Genomic DNA, 15726 nt, shown 5'->3' with positions numbered 1-15726 from the left:
AAGGCGAGTCTCGCCGTTTGAAATGGGATTTCGCAAATAATGAACAACATTTTCTTAACTTATTTCTTAGATATACTTTCATATATAGATATTTGAATATACAGTAATATAATCCTTATATAATAACATAAATCTGTGGGGCTACAACTTCTTTAGGTCTGGACCTCAGATTTCTGAATCTGTTTCATGATCATTTTTAAATCTAATAGGCAAGTAGGTATCGTATGAGGCTTGTGTGCCTGACATACGCCCTCGACTTTTTAGATCTAAGACATTTTTCCTGACGATATTTTCTTTCGCCGTTCGAACGAATGTTAAATGCGCACATAGAAAGTCCATTAGTCCAAAGCCGGGGAACAAACCAACGATCTTAGTCTGAGTCTGAGTCGCACGCTGAAGGCACTAGGCCAACACTGCTCTTAATCTTTCAAGTACTTGTAAATTTTAAAAAAACCTCTTATACTTTTGTAGAAGTCAAAATTATTCCTCAAATTTTTAATACGCATGCGAAATTAATTATGCATATTAGTTCTTTGAATTCTCATTTCAACAAAATTAGGTAAAATTTCACAATTTAGTATGAAAGAACGAAAATGAGCCATCAAAATTTAATTTGGAAGAGGAAAGAATAATTGGGTGAGAGGTTCGTTGATTGAATGGAAATTGAACTTTGATTTACCGATTTCACCACAACGAATATAGTGAAACTCGTTTTGACATTTTATTATTTCAATTGTTTCTATGATGCTAATTTCATGTTGTGATATTTTAACCTATATAATATTGACGTGTCGGTTTTATTTTAAATCCTAGTTAACTTACTATCAACAATAATAAGCATTTCTCTGAGTAGGTTATAAAAAAAACTTAAACTGGGTAAAATAAACTTAGAGAAGGTAAATTTATAGGAAATAATGTTTACGATAAACTATTGAACCTATTTTTAAATTATAATCAAAATAATAAGCAGTATGTGGCCTCAGCGTGCGATCTTAGCCCGAAGGACAAGGTTCGAGCCTCTGGTGTGCACCATTTTTTTCTATGTATTTACATTCTAAGCTATAGTAGCAGTGAAATATTTACATAATAATAACTACAATATTAGTAAGAAACGAATGAAATTGTAATGTAAACAGTTATGCATTAAGTGAGAAAATCGCATGTGTATTGTAAGCGGAAATTGCGCTGTGATAAATTAGCGACGTTTTACTAATGCAGCATACATCTGTGTGAACCTTGCTGTAATATATGAGGCAAATTAAAAGGCTGAAAAGTTAATTAAGAGCTTAGCTTGAGTGAATGCTGACTGCGCTTCATCTTCATGAATAGAAGCATATGTGTCGTATACAGGCGTCCCAAAGTTATGGGACATGGAGGAAAAGTACCTTAAATATCGTAGATAGTGTATTTTATTGAAAGAAGACTTTATATTATTTTTAAAAGTTAGTAATTCTGCATTCAAAGATTTTCTTAAAATTACTTGCCTCGTCTGGGAATCAAACCGACTTAAATTAAAAAAAAAACACCCCTAATTTTATGATGTCAATCGAAAGAACGGCCAAAAACTAATAACTCTTAATTAACATAGGTTTTTAATTATATACCTATCTACGGTATAAAGGGTACTTTTCCTTCAAGTGCCATAACTTTGGGACGCCCTGTATAAGGGAATTAGCTCAGGTTTCTCGGTTCGATTCCGAAATTTTTTTTTTATGAAATGTACGTACAGAAAATGCCCTTTGCCAACAAATAAATAAAGATCCTAAATTCAGGAAATATATTTTTTGGTTTATGACATAGGTAGTTTATCTATTAGCAGAAATATTGCCGTCCAAAATTATTTCTTACTAATACTGTGAAGTACGAAATTGTAAGAATGACAGACGAATAGACGTATTTGACGTTTTTTTTTATTGTGTACTCTACTTTCGCTACTTTTTTTTTTACAGCAACATTAATTGATACAATTCTATTCTCGAACAATGAAAGCGCTTTCGCTGCACCTTATATCAAATTTTAACTATTTCCTCAACTATGCACTTGAATGTGATATATTTGTTATATGTAACATAGGATTAGGTTAAGGATTTTCATTGCTAATAACTTTTAAGATAATAATATCGTCAACACAGTCGCTTCCGTGGTAGAGAAAAGATATAAGTAAAAAAGCACCAAAATTCCCTGGACCAAAACGTCTTTATATGTACGAATGCATGTAGTATATTGTAACAGCTCAAGATTTTTATTAAGAAAAAGGATCATAACAACTAAGTTTTCTAGTATAAGCACGTGATCTGTGAAAATGACTTAGAGACGAGCAAAAGGGCGGGTGAGAACTACTTCACAGCGTTGAGGAGTCTCCAGACTTGAACTGAGAGGGTTGTGAGTGTCGCAAACTAGGCTATACTGAGCTTGAGATTCCCTTTCAGAGACATGAAGCCATAGAGTACAGACGCTCACACGTTCCTCGTTATAGGTTTGATGTAATACTATATCTGATAAAGCAGTGTTGCCGCGCACCAACACTATGTGGAACCAGCTGTCCTCTGTAGTATTTCTGAACCAATTCGATTTAGTGTCCTGCAAGAAAAGAGCGTACCAATTCTGAAAAGGCTGGCAACGTACTCACAAACCCTCTCGCATTGATTTTCCTTGGGCGGTAGTATCACTTACCATCAAGCCTCTTGCCCGTAATAAACTTGTTCTTTAAAAATAATAATCAATTTTCTTACTTAAATCACAGGCACTTTTGAAGTTAAACATTCAAAGTATTTATTTCAAACACACACATTATCTTTACAGCCTATGCCAATACGACAATGTGGAGAAACATTTAATAAAAATATAATAATGTTCATAAAAATCAGACACATAATTTATACAATATCGCTACTGTGAATTCACTCTGCGAACATACAAATATGTCGATAGTATCGGAGACAGCATTTAGTAAGCGCAAGTAGTGTGCCTACTATTAATATAAATGGATCGATGTTTTAATATAGATTTTTATTGTACCAACAATCATATTTAATAGTCGTGTGTTGAAGAGCCTCGTTTCATTACAATACTCAGTACCTTATAAAGACATACGAATACCAAATAAGGTTCGGTAGTAAGTGATTGATTTTTTTTTAAGTATATCAATAGACTGCACTTTAGAATACTAATTATGTTTTAGTTTTACCATGATAAAAATATACGCAACCAAACGAAAGGCTTTGACGCGACGAAGATTATAAAAAATCCAGGAAACTAGTGTTTTGAACAAGTCAAAACGTGAAGATTATGCAGTAGTATGCTAGAATGTTCTGTTGCTAGGAACGGAAATTAAACTTTGATCTAAGCCGGCTTCAACCACAATGACTGGTTTATTGTGGCAAGCATTTCGTTGTTTTAAACTTCACTAGTTTGAAACACAAGGCTATTGGGAATTAATGACAAATTTGAGTTGGCCGTTGAAAACATTTTTTATTGAATAACATCACAACTACGATCAAGTGTTATGAAATAAATTTTCAATGTTATAACTTGGTATTGAAAAGTGTTTTTTTTTTCTATAGAACAAGGGGCAGACGGGCAGGAGGCTCACCTGATGTTAAGTGATACCGCCGCCCATGGACACTCTCAATGCCAGAGGGCTCGCGACTACGTTGCCGGCCTTTTATGAATTGGTACGCTCTTTTCTTTAAGGAGCTTAAGTCGAATTGGTTCAGAAATACTTCAGTGGGCAGCTGAAGTATTTCCTTATTATATTATATATTTTTAGCAAAGCATAGCAGATTTGAGAACTGGCAGTAAATGAAAAATTAGATTCATTTAATATTTCTTTTCTTTTTGACGTTCATAATGTTACTATATGAATAAATGAATTTTGACTTTCACATTATCTCAAAAATATTTTTCACTGTCCCTATGAGTTATAAGTATCTCGTATTGAGTAATTGAAGACTAGATTGTCATCAAGCTAACCTGACCCTGCCGAGACTTATCTCAAAATTGAAATAGCTATTCAGAAAATTAGGTTTCATTTTAAGCTATACAAGACTAATTCAACGTTTTGATTGAATAACATTCCAAAGTCTACATATTTTCTAATATATGTTAAGGACAAGTTGAGATTTTCTTTAGTAGTTATTCAATTAAAAACTATTCAAAGTCTACATTGCGCATTTAATTATTTTAATTATATTACGCAGGGAGTAAATAAATGTACGTACAAATTACGAGAGATCAATATTATGTTCAATTACAGATGCATAATTTAATAACGTATCCATTTCATTTTAAATGTTTCGTATTCATATTAATAAATATTATTTTATAGTAAAGCACAATATTAAACTGAAAATTCACCTTAGACGTTTCTATATTTTACATTGTATTAAAATATATAACACTCGCAACGTAACTTAGCCGTTCCATCTGAACCACGCTGGGTTGTCCGCACTAGTAGTTCAATATAGGCAGTCGGTTAATAATAATACTTTTTTTTTGCCTGTTGGAGCAAACAGTCAGAAGGTCTATTTGATGTTAAGTGATCCGTCCATGGGCACTCTTAATATCAGAAGGCTCGCAAGTGCGTTGTCGGCCTTTTAGGGATTGTTACAGCCCTTCTTGAGTCAAGGCTTAGCTTAACTGGTTGAATGAAAACATCGTAAGCAAAATGGCATTGCTTAGAGAAAAAAATAGATAGTATGTCATCTTGGCGGGTAAGGCAGGAGGAAGAAAAATAAAATACGAGATACGAATAATTGTCATAGTAATTGAATGCATGGAATGACGTATCTTGTTGAACAATGGGTAAGGCCCTTGATCAATAACAATTAAACGCGGCCATCGTCTTGATTTTTATATTTTATATTTTAATCTACCCGTTATAGCTGTTTGAAATAGTTCTGACCCTTTTTTTTATAGAACAGGGGGCAAACGGGCAGGAGGCTCATCTGATGTTAAGTGATACCGCCGCCCATGGACACTCTCAATGCCAGAGGGCTCGCGATCTTTTAGGACTTTTAATCCCTTAATTTGAAATGGACATTGCAATGATTGAATAATTCCATTCTTCCACTTATTATTTGCTAAATTAAAAATACTAAAAATGTCATATAAAGGGTTGGTTTATAACATCGCACTTTGTTTTCTTTATACTAAGTCGGCTTTGTTGTCACATTATGAAGAACTGCATTCTATAAAAGCAGTGACTCGTCTCAACTTACAAGACACAACAGAACACTATTCATGTTTTCTTGGTGAAAATGTCAAGAAAATATACAATGTATATTTTAAGGCAAATATGAAATGCGATAAATAATACAGTCACTGGGTTACACGAGTATGGATCTGATAAAAACCTCATTTAACATTTAGTTATGAAATAATTAATAACTCTGCCACAACATGTTCCGTGTATATTTTATGAGCTTGAATGTGAAATCAGAATTATTCAATATCATTTAATTTAACAAACTGTTATTATTAGATTCTAGTAGTTTCATATAGTGGGACTGTAATAATAATAATAATAAAGCCTTTTGGACTATACACACTTAAAAAAACTAATAAAATGAAATAATTCCACGCTGAGTTATCATCCAGTGATGCGCAACAAATTTGGTCTTGGCCTCAGAATGTATCTTCGATGTTATTTTTTACTTTGCTGTTTTTTAACACAACTTCTGTTCTATACTTAAATATTTATGCTGAATACCAAATGAGACCACTTGTTGTTTCAGGTCCATGCTATAAAATATTAATATTATACACAAAAAGAAATTTCTGTTCTTAAATAAAGCATTAATTTCACACATTCTTATATAGTATTTTGCAGAAAAAAAACAATTCTATGAACATTAATTTAATTTTGACGAAGAATACTTTTGTCTCAATGTATAATATTAATCATATGACAAATTCATCAGAACATATTACAGTGTATATGATCTTTACAATGATCTGACTTTTTACAGGATGTGGATCTGACAGCTGTCACTCGAGCGCTAAGTGATGGCGTTACGCGCACTTTCCCGCTTGCGCGCTACACTCCAGTATCGCCGAGGGAGAAACTCAAGTCCATTCTAGCTGAACATATGCCTCGATGCCTTTACGAAGGATTATACACCGACTAATAATTGAATCGAACTCTGGAATCGTTAATGGCTACCTGAATAGCAAATAATTCTCTCTGAAAACATGAATAAGGCCTAGTTTTCGTTATTGAGTAGCGGCGAAATTTAATCAAAATAAAACCTTTATAAATTGTAATATTAAATTTACATTTAATTTTATTTAGAACGATGAAAAAGAAATTTGTCTTTTTCAAATTATTTATTGTAAGCGAATGCCGTATTATTCTAAAATTATTTGTCTTTATTTTCTCAGAATAAATTACGATTGTATATTTAAGTTTCAAATTTTGTACCACGTTACTTTAATTAGTAAATCAGGTTTTCATGGCGCACTAAAACCCTGCAATTTCAATAACTGCATTGCGCGTTGCCCTATAAAGCTCGTACTCAATACTTCGCTACAGGAATAAATATAAAGCATCCTCATAGTTAAACTATTGCAATTTCCTCTGCACTTTAATAGATATCGAACATTCTGTAGAAAATCTCGGTATTCACTGCATAGCATCTCGTAGTACTTCTAAGAATCCATTCGCCTACGTGAAACGATTTGTATCTCAATAACATTGATAATTAACAGAAAGTATGAGGCTATTAACATAATATTTAATCACTTAAAGTATTAATTTTCAGTCTGTCTAACATGTTAGTAATTTTTACAAATCATTGGCCAAGCATCTTCGCATCGAATCACAAATATTCACGACATTTATATCTCACTATGGCCAATATTTGTTATGATAGATATAAGTTTATGCGATCTCTCAAAATACATCAAACAAGATGCACTGGTATTGCCATTGAACCTAAATATACGCACTAAGTGTTAATTAATGTAAAATAGCGATAAAATCGCGCGACATTTATGCGACGTATTTTAAGACCGCAAAACTTTGCAATAGCTTCTTATGTATGTACACGAATCTTTTACTGACCTATACATAATAAAGCATAAACAACCTTTTACTAAAGGACAAAGTATTTAAAGCTTGATGAAATATATGTAAAAATAGCGTAGCGTAAAAGTAGCAACTTAATTCGCTTGATATGATGATATAGTTGAACTAAAGTGAGCCGACCCACGCTAACCGGTGTTACCTATTAATTCGAGCATTTAAATTGTTCTTGTATAACAAATGAGACCTCTCCACAGCACAGCTATTGTAATATGTAAATGTAATAAGCATTGACCTTGACCTTTGACATGTATTAATAATGTACATTTAACCTTATACATCAAGGATTTGTAAAAGAATGTCTACTGAAAATAATATATTGAAATTGGTTGTCAAGCTAATTATTATAATACTACGAATTAGTACTGAGTGTTGCTAAGAGTATATATAAGAGCATAATTAACGTAAAAGCTAAAACTGAAGTTCAACGTTATAGCTTCCCAGACGTAAAATGTTTATTTATTGACGTGTCGCTTTTTATGTCGTATTCCTTTATCATTTTCATATGAATTTACTCTCACTTTAACAACCGCTCGCTCGAGTGCCATACATTTTCATTTAGACGTATTTTTATCGAAGTTTAGCGTATTACTTAAGTAGTTGTAACATTACATATTATTAAAGTTTATCGACAACTTTCTTTTAAAAAATGCTTATCTTATTTATGTATTATAGTTATTGTCATCTGTTGTTTGTATCATTTTGTATAGACACGGTTGATGTTTTGAACGTAAGTAGTTAAACTATACATTTTAACATCGGTCCCTGTAGTTAAAAACATTAACTGTTAATCAATGTGTCATGAATTATTAAAACAATATTTTATTTGTAAGTAAAAATAATTTACAAACAAGGAGTGGATTTATTAAATCTAGTCAACATAGCTGTGTATAGCTTATACTTAGATGGCCTATAGGACAATATGTTTTAATACAGCTTTACAAAAAACATATACATATATCGGATTTTTACTACGTGTGTCCACGAAAACCCTAAATTCGCTGCACTATCTACATCCCTAAATCAAAGCCGGAATATTGCAATAGAATTGTTGTAGTACACTAAAAAAAACGTAATGTATGTGTATGTGTAGTTGTTGTTGCACAGGAAAACAACATCTACATTCTGCTGGTACTTCCACGAAAGATTAATAATTGAGACACAATTTTGTTCAACTTACAAGAATTACACAATTCTTACTTATCACGAATATTAATCCCATTGAAGTCTAGGTTTACAATAAATGTGTAATGTCTTATTTTTTATTATTTTCTTGAATTGTATGGTCATTGTTGTGTACCTTATTTTTTCTAAGCTTAGCTTTCTCATCGGTAGTGTAATCTGTTTTCATTAAGACTTGCTTTCATCTCAACTCTTTTAAAAATAGTTTTTTATAGTGACCACAGCTTATTCAGCATTATAATCGACGATTGTAATCGATAAGGATTTAGAAACAGTTTTTCAAAATAACTAAATTCAATGTATTTGCTTTTGTGTCTTTCCTGGTATATTTAGACTAAGATATACCGCTTACGTGAGTGTTGAAGATGCTGAATTCTTAATACCTTTAGAAGAAAGTAATTTTAAAAATGTACCACGTCTCTAACTTATAGGCTGACCTATTTCGATACTGGTTCACATTTAAATATGCATTTAAATTTGTATCCAACACCTGCCCGCATGTTAAATTGTGTGTATAGTTTTGTAATTTTATGAAATAAATAAAATAAAATAAATAATGTTTTTTTATCTTAGATACCTAACTACCTCAGTAGCACATAGATAGCAGGAGTTCGATTTTTTTCGAACAGGGAAACAAAATTTTTAGTTTTGTTTTATATCTTTTATTTCATACAACATATTAAAAAATACTTTAGAAATATCGACCCTGTAATTAATGATATGAAAAATTTAACAGCATCATTAGACATGTCTAAGAAATTTGTTTATAACTAGTCTCAAACAAAGTATGGACGCCGTCTTAACCCTGGAGGCAATCGGTGGAAATATACAAAGTTATCAATGACGCTAAAATTTTATCTCGACATGAAAGTATAAAGTTTTGCAATTTAACTGGTCTCAAAATATGTAAAAAAATTTAAAAAAGACAACGTCTAGTTTAATTGAGATTGGACAAACGGACTTAATATTATGACGTATCATGTCGCGTCTCATTGCATATTGAACCACAAATGATGCTGAACATTGACAATTTCAATTGCATTTAGCACAAACCTTTCGTCTTTCATTTTACTTTTTCGCACATGCATAACATTGCTACATTTGTCTATTTTATATTTCTTGTATTATGGGAAATAAAAATATGTGATAATATAATTAAAATCGTGACCAAGGAGTGGCAGACATATTTCCCTACCACTTTATGGTAAGATCTATGATCAGGGAGGATATAATCATCAGCCTTTACTTGGCTTGGCTATCCAGAACATAGATAATAATCGAAGAAGCAGAACTACACACGAAGGCAGCGTGTGTATTGCAAATATACATGCAAAAAAATGTCTACCTTTTTGTACTGTCCCAATGTCGTATAATCAAATCGTATAATTTGTGATTATGAGATTTTTCTTAATAATTATAATCTTATTTTGTTTGTTAGATTAATATTTCTTATTTAATCGTTTATTCCAACTGTAATTTACTGTTTTTTTATAAATAAACATTTATAAAAAAACCGTGAACCGTAAGATTTTTTTTAATAAAATTTCCATTTAAAATTTTTCATAAGTTCAATGCTAAAGACAAGATTTCGCGTATGCTTTAAAGCGAGCCGACGTCTACATACTGACCTACTTCAGCACTTCGGGAAATTGCAAGTTATAAATCTTATTAATTTATTAGCTTTAGATTTAATATTAAACTAAATATTAGTTGTAAGATATTTTATATGCGAAGATTAGAGTTCGTTTTTTGGTCACATACGGAAAATATTGAATTTAAATATTTCGTTGGTACGTCACAATAACGATAAAATAATATTGGACTTGAGATGGAACCGTGGAAATAGTTGCCGGTAGTAGTAACATTTTGGAAATAAAAATATAATGCAAATGATAAAAAAAAATTTTTTATTTCTCAATTACATCAATAAATGAGTATGAGACAACCCCCGTAAGTAGTCAAGAGATACTTGTGTTGGGGTTGACTCACTACTTCCCTTATCTATACAAATTCTATATAAAATCATTAAAAAATGTTAGTAATGGTTTTGTCCCTAAAACAGATTTCCAATTAACAGAATTTTAAAACCTTTACGTGAAATAAATTGAATAAACCATTCATTTGACAAATATTTCGAAAGTTTATTTTAAATGAAATGATTCAATGAAAGCATGAATTCAATAAGTTTCATTTTTGTGTTTCCTTTGATATCTACGGTAAGCAAATGAATCCTTTATGAATAAACCACTTCTTATAACACAAAGATGTTCGTGAGCCTCCTGTTTGCCCCCAGTTCTAAAAAAAAAGAATTTATTATTTATAAGTTTAAAAATGAGGCATCGTGACAAATCATGAAAATTTTTCATATGTTATCTCTTATGATTAGAACGTGCTTTATCTGGATTATATAAAAAATAATATCAAGCTAAGTTGTAGCTTGTAATATACAATATTATAAGAAAGATGATTTATTATTTAACTCACTAGAGATTTGACGAGTCAATCAGACTCGTAAATTAAAAGCACTCCTTTCAATAAAAGAGATAATTAAAAGACAGAATTGTTAAGAGTTGTGACGAGCTCGCTAATTACCTATTCTAGTAACGATGAGACATCGAACAAAACATTCAGCGAAGTGGAAATTCGCTTATCATCAATTTCTTTTAATCCGCCAAGTACTATAGCATTTCTAGGTAAATAAACTTTAATATATTTTAATGCCATTTTGCCTGTTTTCTATTTGCATCTTGTATATAAATGTACTAATTTTGTGTGTATGTACGAGTATTTAATCAATCAAAAGTGTTATTTTATACAGTTCATTTTCATGAGGAAATATTTATTACAAGTTATTAGAAACAACAAATATTACTTTTTCTATATACGTCGAAATTCCTAAACCTTTTTGGTGACATATTAGGATACTTATAACTTTGCTAATGGTTGACCTAGTTACACTAAAGATAACCTAGACAAGTTATAAAATAATATATTCTGATACATAACAGCGTTATAGGTAATCTACATGTACTTAATGTTGTGAGGGGCAGCGCGTTCTAAATGAGCCTGTTTACGGAATCTCTTAGACTGTATCTGCCTGAAAAGTACTTCAGACCCAGCTATCTCACCAGCAGTCACCGATTCCGCTTATGATCTCCCTGCTGTTTCCTCACACCAGAACTGGATATGTATATTTGTGATAGGATTGGAAAGATTGCGATAGCGAAAGATGCGTGTTTGTCTTTAATTATTTTTGGCTGTATGTTGTTAAGAATTAAATAAATTATATTGCCATGTATTGCATTATGAGTCATTCCATACTGATCTATTTTAGTTGAGTTTGTTCGAATTCCGGTTGATTTAATTTTTCTTAATTATATTAGTACCACGACAAGGTGTACGCAGAAGATGATTTAATGTTTAAACTCCCAACTTACCTGTCAATTTGTTTTTGTACCACAAGGAACAGTTTGGTGGCTGTTGTTATACAATTTTGTCTTATAATAATAAGTCCTGGGTTCATAACTCGCCTCCATACATCCTAACCACGAAAAATGCACCAAATTCTCAGCCGTAAGGATAAGGATAAAATTAGTAAAGAAATAATGAGAGAAATGAAACTCTAATATAATAAACAATAAACGAAATTAAATAATATAACATTGAGAGCGTACAAAATAAAATTTAAATAACCGAAGCAAACCAAAATAGTCTTAAATGTGACGATCGGCCGGCTCAACAAATGATTATTTGATATAACGGTATTTTGAACACAGTCACCCGAAACGTTAATTTCCTAACTAAAGTAACAAAATGTATTACCCACAAGTTAGATTGTTAGTCAGTGTTAGGTAACGAAGCCTTGCTATACAATTTTTTATAACGCCACTAACGTGAATAATTTTCAGTTTTCATTTCATGCAGTAATCATATTTTTCATATCTACTTCTGTCCCAGATACAAATTTTAATCCGAAAAGAAATAAATACAATATAAAGAAAAAAATTTAAATTTGATACAAATTTTAATCCGAAAAGAAATAAATACAATATAAAGAAAAAAATTTAAATTTGATACAAATTTTAATCCGAAAAGAAATAAATACAATATTTGTTGCATTAATTTCAGTGTCGAACCCGATTTCGATATTTTTATTCATTGCTAATTCATTGACTGGTTTTGGAATATTTTTAATTGCTTGTCAACCTTGTATAAATTACTGTGAATATGAATAAAGCTTTAACTTAAACTAAATGAGTCCAAATTATTATTATATTCATATTTGCAAAATTCAAAAATGCAGGTATCCGATGTTTTCCTTTGCCATACAACTTAGACTTTGACATACGAGACAGCTTGCTAGGTCGCCTGTGAATTTTTATTTTACCCTAAAATACAAGGTCACATAACTAAATTATTTTAATTTTAATTTAAATTAGTTCAGATTAAACTCCGTATTGGCATTACGCTTTATACGATACTGTTTAATTATGACGAAATCCCCGGCGGTTTTAGAATTCGTTGAATTCATCAATTCAACTCACCATAAACACGATAGCAACATTATAATTATCATTCCTCCCAATGTGTATCGAATAACATTCCCAAATGTATTGATCGCTCCAACCAGTATTGAGTGATCGGTAAATTAAAAAGGGAAATTATAATGGAATCTTTTGGAAAATGTATGCGGGTAAGCCGTAGGGAAACAAAGGTTGGTTAGGTAATTCTGTAATTTTTTAGTTACTTATTCTTATTTTAATTGTTTTATAACAGAGATATAATATAAATATTTATATTCAATTAAAAGGTATAGAATTAGTGGAATCGAATATTCGCTTGTATTGTGAAGAACACGTAATAATTAATTACAATAATAAGTCTGAGGGTGCCAACAATGACCATTAAAAAGTTTTAAAAAACAAGTTTATTTAAACAAAGATAAGCCTTAGACCACCAGCAAACCACTATGGTTTGGATGAATGTAACAAAATATAACACTAGCTCTTCAATTAGCTTTTTCTGTTACTGCACGTTAAGTTATCTAACAAATGGCCGGGTATTCCAAGTATTAGCCGAACAGTATCGTATTATCATTATTTATGAAAAATATTTTTTTTGGGTCTAAGCAAGCCATTTTCTCATGATGCTTTCTTCACCGTTCGAGCCAATGTTAAACGCGCACATAGAAAGTCCACATTCCACATTAGGTTGGTCTACAGCCGGGGATCGAAACTACGATCTCAAGTATGAGGGTCGTCATACGTTAAAGCCACTAGACCAACACTGAAATAAGTATACATTTTCTTTAATGGTAATTAATTTAGTTACGAAATCAATACATAACCAGGACAATTTCAATTATCTACGTTGAACGTATTTCAATTTTATATGAGTTAAGTAATGGTTCCTTAACTGCTGGGATAACGGATTTATCAATACGTACTCATATTCTTTTCTTTATAAAAAGCGGTCGTTACAAATATTGTCTCTTTTAATTTAATACTGTATTTTTAACGAAGCCCATCTGTTAGAAATATGGCTGCAGTAAAGTAAGAAAAATGGTCGTGCTATTGCATTTACTTGTCACAGCATAATAGAGCACTAAGTATCATATTCCAGTCTCATGAGTATCGTAGAAAACACTTTTCAGCATAAACAAAGAGTCTAGTTCCGTGCATTTGTCACAGGTATTCTGTGAAATGTGCACGGATAGGAACGGTAGGTATATCATATTCGGATATGATACTTCGAGTAGCTTTGATCGTTAAAGATTACTATAATTTTTTAAACACGATTCCATGATTATGGCCTACATGTTTACGTGGCCAATGCGATGCCCCAAAGTAAGAATAATTTTCCATTTTCTGTTTCATCATATTTGATTGAAACTACACTCCTATTGGTCGTTGGATGATGTTTCGTCTGAAGCTCCTTCGATAACACTGTGTTGTGAAACAAAACCATACAAGCGAAAGCTTCAGATTTAGGGCCTGTTTCACAATGTATGGATAAACTGCCAAATAGCTATGCAACACATAAATTATTCGAAAGATAAAAGTTCCAAATAAGATACTTCACATTTCATGACGTATAGCGCTATCTGACAGTCGTGAAACGCAAAAATACTGTTTATCCTACAAATAAGTAACAAATAGCTTATTTGGAAGTTTTCCGGACATTGTGAAACAGGCCCTTATACTATAAGTAGTAATAACTATTTATTTACCTGAATATATCTATGGTTGTCTCAAGAGATGAGAAAAATAGATTTAGATTTATGAAGAAAGGATGTCAATGAAAGGTCTTTCGAATAAAGCAGTTTCATTCAGAATAAACAATATAAATAAGATAAAATTGATACAATGTAGTATTATGTTTTTATTGTAGATAAAAATAAAACACATACCGTGTAGCATTTTCTTTCACTTTGACTTGTTCTTTTAATAACATAAAGTTATTTCAGAACTCAAGTTTTAATTTTCAATGTATTTAATTATTAATAAACAACTTATGTCTTTTTGGTAATTTAAATAGTTAGGATAATATTTATATATATTGCAAACATAACAATTTTTTTTATGCCGGTTTATCAATTGAAAAAGCCTAATTTAATTTAAGGTTATGTCAGCTGTCGCATCACTATACGTAGCGTTGATACTCGTACAAGTACAAACAAGTGACTATGTGGCCCCCAGGGGAGTAGACGCGAGCGACCTTTACCCGTGTTATCGGGTCGAGGTCGTCAGTTCACACCCGGCTTATACATTTGTTGGAATTTAATTAAACTGTGAGAGACGTTAACAAATATTTCTCTAGTTGCCTTTAATTAATATCATGGAAATATGATTTGTATTATCTGTGTTTTCGATGGCAGCAAAGAACAAAAAGACATGTTTATTTTTGCCAAAATGGTTTTTCTTGCATAACACAGAATTTGTTTGTTTATCTTGGGATAACTTTTTTGTTGATATATATTGTTTTAATCCAATTTTTCAACGTATAAAACAAACTGTTTAAAAAAATACTAAGTAGAAAAAGACATATGCAGTTGATCTTGTTTGCGTCGAGTAATTCGGGTACGTCAGCTGTTACAAACAAAGATATTAACTACTTGACCGATTTATAAAAAACCAGTAATTAAAGGTTGATAAGCGAATTTTGCGACTACTGAAGGGTGTTTTAGTGCCAATCGTAATTATATTTGTTATTTTCATGAAATTGATTATAATATAATCTCATTAACAAAAATATCTTATTATATAATAAAATAGTCAATTAATAAATTATTATCAGGTCCTAAGTAGAAACGAACGCATAGCAGTTGACTCAGTTTCTTTGTTATTTCGATCGGAGTAGATAAAGACATCTACCGTATTTTGAAATGACAATGAATGAATAATATTATAATAATTAACTGTTTCAAATTTGGAGAAGGATCTTTGGAGAGGAGACATCTT

The 15726-nt window shown here is 31.3% G+C and overlaps 1 protein-coding gene across 1 annotated transcript in view; it reads left to right on the top strand.

The window, feature by feature from the left end:
- The window catches only part of LOC110998001 (D-beta-hydroxybutyrate dehydrogenase, mitochondrial), a 48982-nt gene extending 40162 nt beyond the window's left edge, over window positions 1-8820 (top strand). The window contains exon 8 of the mRNA XM_022266406.2: window positions 5970-8820. Within this exon, the coding sequence (XP_022122098.1) occupies window positions 5970-6128 (159 nt within the window). The 3' untranslated portion in view covers window positions 6129-8820. The remainder of the gene's footprint in view (window positions 1-5969) is intronic.
- The last annotated feature ends 6906 nt before the right edge of the window (window positions 8821-15726 follow it).

Source organism: Pieris rapae, chromosome 3 (assembly GCF_905147795.1).
Source record: "Pieris rapae chromosome 3, ilPieRapa1.1, whole genome shotgun sequence".
Taxonomy (NCBI): Eukaryota; Metazoa; Arthropoda; class Insecta; order Lepidoptera; family Pieridae; genus Pieris; species Pieris rapae.
This window is presented reverse-complemented; position numbering and strand designations above follow the sequence as displayed.